The sequence below is a fragment of the Gymnoscopelus braueri genome (assembly GCF_963280865.1).
Source record: "Gymnoscopelus braueri genome assembly, chromosome: 12".
NCBI lineage: Eukaryota > Metazoa > Chordata > Actinopteri > Myctophiformes > Myctophidae > Gymnoscopelus > Gymnoscopelus braueri.
The window spans coordinates 52,094,939-52,105,381 of NC_137614.1; the positions used below are offsets into that span (position 1 = coordinate 52,094,939).

At 42.2% G+C, this 10,443-nt stretch overlaps 1 protein-coding gene across 1 annotated transcript; it reads left to right on the forward strand.

Annotated features, from left to right (window-relative positions):
* Window positions 1-477: 477 nt before the first annotated feature.
* LOC308096659 (uncharacterized protein) lies at window positions 478-9,976 on the forward strand (the record flags this gene model as incomplete). Its single annotated transcript, XM_080444071.1, has 3 exons — window positions 478-1,197; window positions 3,135-3,193; window positions 9,901-9,976. 3 exons carry the CDS (start codon window positions 478-480, stop codon window positions 9,974-9,976), a joined length of 855 nt encoding a protein of 284 aa, XP_080300197.1.
* Between the last annotated feature and the right edge of the window lie 467 nt (window positions 9,977-10,443).

The window sequence follows — 10,443 nt, forward strand, 5'->3', positions numbered from 1 at the left end:
ATATCACACAAAGATTTGGCGGACCCCCTGTAGTAACTCTGAGGACCCCCTAGGGGTCCCCGGACCCCCTGTTGTTGAAGACCCCCTGCACTACAGTATATGGAGAGGACATCATAGTGGTGGTCAGTCAACTCCTCCCATCAGCAGTCAGCGTGTCAGCGCTCAGGGCAGGAATCACACACACACAGCGAGGAGGAATCACACACACACAGGACTCACACACACAGGACACACACACAGCGAGGAGGGGAGACACACATGGCTTGAGACCAGCAGCTACAACACAGGGATATGTATTTATACAGACTCTCTCCTTTAACAGGCATTGATCTGAATGCAGCCTTGGTGCAGCCTTGAGCTGTAGCCCCCCCCCCCCCCCCCCCCCCCCATAGAGGGTTACAGCTCCAACAACACAACTTTATTGTTGCGTTATCTTTTGGCACAGAGAGAGGTTTTTTTTTTTTAAATATTCCCAGCATGACTTACTACGCCATGCGGCGGCCTGTGGCGCCCGCCGTGTCTCACTTCTCCAGCTACAGCCCGCCACTGACGTACCCGGACCTCGGTCTGATGTCCGAGGAGGAGGAGGACGAGGAGAACCGCAGCGAGAGCGACGGAGGAGGAGGCTCCGAGCAGAGCTACGGACCGTGCTCCTCCTCCTCCGAGAGGAACCGCGACGACACCGCTAAACGACGGAGGAGGAACCCCAGACATGTTAATGATAACAACAACCATAACCTCTCTGGAGGAGAGGGAGCCGCCGACGCCGACCACGGCGGCCGCGTGGTGGTGGTCAAACAGCGCAACGCGGCCAACGCCCGCGAGAGGGACCGCACGCAGAGCGTCAACACGGCCTTCACGGCGCTGAGGACCCTCATCCCCACCGAGCCCCTGGACAGGAAGCTGTCCAAGATAGAGACCCTCCGCCTGGCCTCCAGCTACATCTCCCACCTGGCCAACGTGCTGCTGGCGGTCCCCGGGGCCGGGGGGGACCACCACCGCGGCGGGGGGGACCACCACCGCGGCGGGGGGGACCACCACCGCGGCGGGGGGGACCACCATGGGGACGCGGAGCGGGACGCACAGCCCTGTCTGGATGCGTTTTACGCGCGAGGAGGAGGAGGAGGAGACGGAGGAGCGAAGGCCAAGCAGCCGCGGAGCATCTGTACGTTCTGTCTGAGCAGCCAGAGGAAAGGGGTAAATTCATCACTTTTATTCATTATGTTTACTTCTCTAAAAGTAGTGGTTCTCAAGCTTTCTAAATGTGTTTTATGTCAAGGCCCCCTGTAATAACCCAGAGAGCGCACACATGGACACATTACATTTGCGCTCTCAGAGTTACAGGTCTTGTTTTAGTTTTTTTCGTTTTTGTTTTTTGTTGTCCTTGGGCAATTTTCAGTCCTGTCTGTGTCTTGCAGTGGTGGAAAAAGTACTCAAATGTTTTACTTAAGTAAAAGTATCAATACTGCAATGTAGAAGTACTCTGTTACAAGTAAAAGTCCAGAATTTTCAATTTACTTGAGTAATGTACGACGCGTTGTGAGCTTGTAGATCAGCTATTTTCAAATAGCCTAGGTTTAAAATAGGGCTGAAGTGGTTAATGTATGTTTTATAATGTAATATTTTACATCTGCAAAGTAACTAGTTTTCAAATAATTGTAGTGGAGTAAAAGTACAATATTTGCCTCGGAGATGTAGTGGAGTAGAAGTAAAAGTAAAGACAATTGGAAATACTCCAGTGAAGTATACCTCATTGTACTTAAGTACAGTACTTGAGTAAATGTACTTAGTTACTTTACACCACTGGTGTCTTGTCATGTCCCATAAAAGTAAAAAAAAAGAATCATGGTGATATGTTAATACCGATAACCAACCTTCGTTTCTCTGTACCACCTGTTTCACCAATAAAAGATATATATATATATATATATATATATATATATATATATATATATATATATATATATATATGTATATATATATATTAAAAACAGTTACAGGTCTGTATGTAAGGGTCCATTTGGAACCCTGAGGGTCCCTGGCTGGACCCCGCTCTGAGAACCACTGATTTAAAAACCTATTAAACCTAATTTATACTGCATAGTGTGACGGCATCGTAAAGTGTGAATTAAACTATATCCTATAAATGACATACCTTCACATATAATGTCATCAATTCTTCAACAGACACGTTATGGTGTTTTTTATGTTATGATTTTTGCCTAATTCTAGAGTATCACGTGTCGTGGGGTTAGTAGCCACATCAAAGTATAATCTAATCTATTGGATCTGGGTTTGTTGTGCAAGTAAAACATATTTAATGCACTGGGTCTGTGCTAGGTTTCTAACTATAGTGGAACTTTATGTAAAATACATAATGATCAAATGTATCACAATAGATAAATATACTGTTTACAAACTGTATTCGAATACTACAGTTAATAACAATTCTAAATGACCACATATATATAGCCTTGATTGCTTGATTGATTGAATATACTTTATTAGTCAGAAATGTTAACACCACCAAGAGTCCTGGAGACTTGTTTCCATTGTGGTCCTAAAGATCATGTTGATAGATTATCATGTTGACAGATTAAAGAAAGCTGATACGTTGTTACTTGTTATACCTTTCAATTCGGGAAAAGCATCTTTCACTTTAGATGTTGCTATGTATATAGCAACATGATCTTATTATTTTAGTTTTTATTTTATATTTTGAAAAATCGTGAAAATGTGTGCAAATCTTTGAATATATATATATATATATATATATATATATATATATATATATATATATATATATATATATATATATTAAAGCAAACATTTTTAACTCAAATCTTTGCTTCTGGAGGATTCTACAAATGTCTTCACAATCCTAACAGTTTTTCTTTCTTTTTTTAAACGTATGTTGCTATATCAGTGGTTCTCCAACTTTTTCATGTCAAGGACCACCCAAAATCATACTGTATGCATTTTAAATATTTTGTTCCAGGGACCCCCAGAAGCAAAAATTTGAGTGTATATATATTTTTTCTTAAGGAAATAACCCATATTGTTGTTAATCCACCACTTTAGTCTAAAAAGTGTGGTTGGATTATATGACCATTCTGTTTTTCTTTTTTTTCCAGATAAAGGACGGTAAAGATTGTTTCAAAATGCGAGGGCTGGCTTCCCTACGTCTGAGAAGGTGATGGAATAGAAACACGACTGAACGGACACACTGCTGGACTCACACACACACACGCACACACTCACACTCACTCACTCACTCACTCACTCACTCACTCACTCACTCACTCACTCACTCACTCACTCACTCACACACACACACACACACACACACACACACACACACACACACACACACACACACACACACACACACACACACACACACACACACACACACACACACACACACACACACACACACGTTCATTTCCATGCTGGATTAACTAATGGAAACTCAGAGACTATTTATACTTGCTGGAGAAATGAAGCCTTTTAAAAGATGCAGTGCATTTGTTTTAGGGTTTATATATGTTTTGTGAGTCAGGCACTTTGCAGTGCCTGACTGCAAAAAGAATTAAATAAAATATGTATGTTTTTTATCAAAATGAAGAGTGATTTTCCTTGCTGATTCTTCCTGGTTCAGTCTGGTGTGTTAATAATCACATGGGTTATTAATTTAATGGCAGTAATCACGTCTGATTATTAAGATATGAAAACATCTGGAACATTGTATTTACATTTTTAATAACAAGCGGACATTGTTTACACTGTGAACAGTAGCATAATGTTTGGTTTTCTGTCTTTGTTTTATGCAAAACGTCATAAATATTTAAAAGTTACTTCATGAGAATGATTTAATAGAAGTATAAACAATGTGATTATTTATTTTCTTTGTTGGAATCAGGTGTTACATTTGTGTCTCTATTTTGGGGCAAACATTTTAGCAAAAACATTGTAGATTGACTATGTTTAGCAAAGACTTTTGGTGTAGAGGGAACTTATATGTATTTGGTCACGGACCCAAAAGATTTTAAGCCAGGGAAGTGAAGGGAAAGAAATATCAAAATGATTCTACATTTTTCAAAAAAAATCTAGATTAATCCATTCAATCCGGCAGATATACAATCTACGAGCTTGTAGATCTACTATTTATTTTGAAAAACCGTGAAAATGGGTGCAAATCTTTGAATACATATTTTTTTAAATCGAACATTTTGAACTCAAATCGAATCACTGATATAGAAACTTACGTAGAATCCCCAGAAGCAAAGATTTGAGTTACAAATGTTTGCTTAAAAAAATACATATTCAAAGATTTGCACGAATGATTTTTCAAAAATAGCTATGAGCTTGTATATCTGCTATTTTTGAACAGCCAAAGTATAAAATAATGGTTTAAGTGGTTCAAATCTAAAATGACAGATGCTTTTCCCAGTCTTGATGGGTTCACTTAAAAAATAAATGATGAATACATAAAATAATACTCTATCTGTAAGCTCACATCGTCAAGGACCCCTTGGGGGGTCTCCACTCTCCAGATCCCACTTTGAGAACCACTGATCTAGAGTATCTGGTACAGACCCCTGGGGGACACCGGGGTTAATTGGCTATGAGACGCTACAGTGTATAGTTTGTATAGTAAGACAAGGATCCGCTAAATGCCTAACCCGGGGGTCTTCAAGGTTTTTTCAGGCCAAGGACCCCCTATCTGAGAGAGAGCTGAAGCAGGGACCCCCCCCACTACATATATTGTGTTGCACATTAAACTTTCTTTCTAGCTTCACAGACTTGTTTGACAGCACTGTCCTCAGTGTTAAAAATCAACGTGTTTTGTTCATGTGCATTTTCAGACATTTAACCACGTAAACACTCAATACTTACTTAGTGATATGTTTTAAGTTGACTTTTGGCTCTGTACTTGGTATGATCTTTTTTCCCTCTACACCAAATCTGTTTGCCGAAAATAGCCGATCTACAAGCTCACAATGTGTCGTGTTGACCTTGTAGATCGGCTATACTTTCGGCGAATGTGTCCCCCAGAATAGGGATGCTAGGGTTCAAGAAAAAAAAATAGTCCCTATCACACTAAGATTTGGCAAGCTCCCCTGCTGTATCTCTAAGGACCCCCTAGGGGGTCCCAGACAACCTGTAGAAGAGAAGACCCCTGGCCCTAAATTACAAATCATAAATTGATTGTTTTACCCTCTCAAAGCAAACCAGACTCTACACGTTCTCAGCTGTTTAGAACCTTCCCAAAGTCAATTTGACAAATTCTACGATGTCAACATACTTTGTATGCTCACGGAAGGACCCCCCCCCCCCCCACACACACACACACACACACACACACACACACACACACACACACACACACACACACACACACACACACACACACACACACACACACACACACACACACACACACACACACACCCCGGTGGCAAACATTGGAAGATGGCCAAGCAGTTGTTTGTGCAGTGTGCGTGCGTGTGCTTGTGTGTGTGCTTGTGTGCGTGCGACCATGTGTGTGCGTATGTGTGTGCGTATGTGTGTGTGTGTGTGTGTGTGTGTGTGTGTGTGTGTGTGTGTGTGTGTGTGTGTGTGGGTGTGTGTGTGTGTGGTGCAGAGGGTTCACGGAGGGTTTGTGGTGTCAGTGACGGGTGTATTTTTTGGTTAAAATCTCACGCTTGCTGTTTTTTTGAAGTCTGGCATGGATTAGTCACGGCTAATAGTGGCTCTGCTCACTCTGCTGGAGGAGAGGACAGCTGCTGGACTGTCAGGGAGGATAAATCACTGAGTGGGGGGGGGTTTGGGGGGTATGGGAGGGGGGGGTGAGAGGTTGGAGGTCTCGGTCAATGATGGACAACGTTTATACTGTTGCTGTCGGGCAAAAACCTTTTATCTCCAAATTCTAACTTTTGGTGTTTTTTTTTGTAAATTAATGCCCTACCTGATCATATACTACATATTATTATATATATACATATTAACCTACCTGATCATATACTACATATTATTATATATATACATATTAACCTACCTGATCATATACTACAGCGTCACACAGAAGCATCAAAAGTAGCAGATTCGCGCCGCGTTTCGAGCTTGTAGTTCTGCTACTTTTGATGACGAAATACTCATGTAATTACTGGAATATTCATATGTATGGGGCGGCCATAGCTGAGTGGTTAGTGAGCCTGCCTGGGGAGCCAGACCCCTATATTTGCCTCTGAGATGTAGTGGAGTAGAAGTAAAATTAGTGAAATATTGGAAATACTCCAGTAAAGTAAAAAAAAAAATACCTCAAAATTGTACTTAAGTACAGTACTTGAGTAAATGTACTTAGTTACACCACTGTTTATTTGTCAAATCTCGGTTATTTTTTCCATGTTCTGTGTGTGTTTGTGTGTATGTGTGTATGTGTGTGTGTGTGTGTGTGTGTGTGTGTGTGTGTGTGTGTGTGTGTGTGTGTGTGTGTGTGTGAGAGAGAGGTCTTTTCACTCTGGTTCCTCTCATTTTAACCGGATGCATTTGTTTGGTTGTGTTGCATCGTGGTTTCCATAGCAACAAGAAAAGTATTAATTAATACTGGAAAGAGTTTGATGAGACACTAAAGCCATCCTGTCTCTGAGGGGGTCTCAACATACGGTCCGGGACCCCCTGGGTGGGGGGGTCAATTGTGCTTGCGCATGTGTGTGTGTGTGTGTGTGTGTGTGTGTGTGTGTGTGTGTGTGTGTGTGCGTGCGTGCGTGCGTGCGTGCGTGCGTGCGTGCGTGCGTGCGTGCGTGCGTGCGTGTGTGCGTGTGCGTTTGCGTGTGTGAGAGTGTGTGTGTGAGTGTGTGTGTGCGTGTGTGAGTGAGTGAGTGAGTGCGTGCGTGCGTGCGTGCGTGTGTGCGTGCGTGTGTGTGTGCGTGTGTGTGTGTGCGTGTGCGTGTGCGTGTGCGTGTGCGTGTGCGTGTGCGTGTGCGTGTGCGCGTGCGTTTGCGTTTGTGAGAGTGTGTGTGTGTGTGTGTGTGAGTGTGTGTGGGGGGAGGACCACTTGCTCAGACAGACAGACAGACAGACAGACAGACAGACAGACAGACAGACAGACAGACAGGTTTGGAGGACGACTCCCCTGCTGACAAAGTACTGTAGGTTGTTAGAGGTGTGTGCTGGGGGTCCATAAACCCACCATCTCCCCACCTCCCCCGTTTCCAGCTTGTAGATCTGCTACCTTTTGCTACCTTAGTGTGAGGCTGTAGTGTGATGTAGTATCAACGCAGGGCGTTATACGCTGCAGCAACACGCTGCAGCAACACGCTGCAGTGCTCAACCCTCAGCACGCTCCATCCGGGCCCCCCTCCTCAGAATGGCTCCCCGAGGCCCCCCCCCCCCCCTTCCCCACAGGAAGATATCACTGAGGCACAGGAAGAGAAAACATGCTGCTGACCTCAGGGGGGGGGGGGGGGGGGGCTCGGAGCGCGGGGGTCTCTGGGTCAACGGCGTCCTGACATCATCCGGAAGCAGACGCAGATGAAGGGCTCTCTGGTGGTCCGTCTGAAGGAAGATGTACTATACCATGTTTTACCTTTAGTAAAAGTATCAATACCAACGATGTAGAAATACTCTGTTATATCGTTGTTGCCGGGCAACAAAAACTCTTATCTCCCAGTGGTGTAAAGTAACGTAAGAATATTTACTTAGTATTAAGTACTGTACTTAAGTACAATTTTGAGGTACTTCTACTTTACTAAAGCGTTTCCAAATATTTCAATACTTTTACTTCTACTCCACTACATCTCAGAGGCAATTATTCTACTTTTACTGATTTTTTTTAATGATTTGAAAACTTAAGTTACTAGTTATTTTGCAGATATAAATTATAGAACATACATTAACCACTTTAGCCCTATTTTATACCTAGGCTATTTGAAAATAGCCGATCTACAAGCTCACAGCGCGTTGCATCGCGACGCGTTGTGAGCTATTTTTGAATTTGAATCCAGCTGAAAAGTAACAGTTGAGGCGATATGAGGTTTCCACCCATAAAAAGGCTTGTATTCAAAATGCCACTTAAGTAAAAGTACAAAAGTATTGGTGCCAAAAGTAAAATGTCTCGTTTCAAGATTGTTTTTTTATAATTGTCATAGATTTCCGAAAATAGCCGATCTACAAGCATCACAACGTGTTGCATCGTGGCGCGTTGTGAGCTTGAATGTTGAAATATTTTCAAATAATATTTTTTGCCTCTGAGATGTAGTGGAGTATAGAAGTATAAAACATTGAAATTTTCAAATAATCAACCAAATTAAAAGTACCTGAAATTGTACTTAACTCTTCACTGCCAGGCTTATTTCAAGCTTGTTGATCCCTGTGCCAAGATTAGGCTTATTTTACCTTTTCAATTGGTCACAGAGTGTTTGTCTTCAGTGTGATTGATCCCCTGATGGTTGCTAATCACTGAGTCACTTCAGGTGTGGTTTCACAAATGTCAACGACGTCATTGTGACCTCGTTGACATTTGTTATTTGATGTTTGATGTTTGAAAGTGACATGTCTCACTCAGAAATAGTGTTTACAATGGTAGGAAAAATGAGATTTTTTTCTCCGTTTATTTTTAGTGGATGGAGCATTAACTTTTTGAAAATTGTTTTATTCTAGTTCCTTTGAGATAAAAAAAAAAGACGTCAAAAGACGTCATTGGCACTCAATGAGTTAAGGTGGGTAAGTGTCGTGATATTTTTTTTAGAGTGTTTGTTCAGTAACAGCAACATCTCCACGTCTCTCCAGTTCTTTATTAAACAGAAAATGTTGTCTGCTCATTTATTTGTGTCATCACTTCCCATTTCATTGAGTTCTCTGTCTTGACAGGATAAAAATAGTATCCCGACCTGAAAATGTATTTTCTGTTTATTAAAGAGCTGGACAGGCATGGTAGAGTGCTCTATTGCTATAGAGTGTTTGGTTACTGAACAAACACTCTATAGCAATGATTGCTATCACAATATAACGCTATTTAAAGGGATATTTCACTTTGAAATAAAATAAACAATATAAATATATTACAAAATATATATATTTTTGCCTTCTCACACATTAGAATATCCTACTAATGCGTGCGGGGGTCGTGATTTTTCAATTACTTTTTTCATATTTTTATAGACATTTGTTATGTTTATTTTATTTGAAAGTGAAATGTCCCTTTAACACTTATTTTAACCAAAGAACATCACTCACACTACCATTCAGTACTGTACTGGGGGTAAATGTGTGTGTGTGTGTGTGTGTGTGTGTGTGTGTGTGTGTGTGCGTGTGCGTGTGCGTGTGCGTGTGTGTGTGTGTGTGTGTGTGTGTGTGTGTGTGTGTGCACGTGCAGTCACGCACACTTGTATAACTATACTTGTGATTGATTGAAAGATGTACTTCATTTAGTAAGACATGAGAACAACAGTACATGGAAGCACAAATTCACAATAAAAGGTCTACTAAACTGGAAGACTCATAAAGCACTGAGCTTGTTTAAGATGAGAACCCCATGCACACAAATCATGAGACATATGAGAGACAGAGATATACACGCTACTATACAGAACGTCATACAATAAGCTTACAGGTTACTGGTATGAAAAATTGAAGAAAATGTAAAAGTGTGAGGATTGTTTTATGGTAAAAAAAAATGTATTTAGTGTTAGGATTACTATTAGGAAAACATTGGGGTTGGGGTTAGGATTAGACATTCAGAGGTTTGGGTTAGGGGCTGGACTCTGGAGTTTAGAGTTTTCTCTATACTTGTACTACGATGTCACACACTGAAAATAGCTGATCTACAAGCTCACAATAAGGATGCTGCATGGGGTTTAAGTGGTGAAGCTGGGTTGTACAACGTGTGGCCCTCAGGGGCCCCCTGGCCAGCAGTAAGCTGGGTTGTACATCGTGGCCCCTGGTGGTGAGCGTTCTCATGGCAGACCCCTGAACAGTGTTTGTGGCACGTTTGGTGCGGATCAGAGCAACAGTACGCCTCAGAAACCTTTCATTGGCTCCTGGTTGCTGCCCACACAGAGTACACAACACTAGGGGCAGCAATGGCAGGGGGGTAGAGGGGCCGGTAGAGCGGCCGGATGGGAACCGCAAGGTTCCCAGTTCGATCCCGCGGGCTCCCCCAGAGTTAAGTGTAGAAGTGTCCTTGAGCAAGACACTGAACCCCTAATTGCTCCCGATGAGCAGGTTGGTGTCTTGCATGGTTTCCTCCGCAATCGGTGTGTGAATGTGTGTGTATGAATGTGTGTGTGTGAATGTGTGAATGTAATATCTATGTAAAGTGCTTTGGATAAAAGCGCTGTATAAATGCACCATTTACAACACTGATGTTGGTCTACAAGCAGTGGCGTAGATTGACTGTATTTGCCGTGAGTTTTTGTATCAAAAGGGCCCCTGATATGA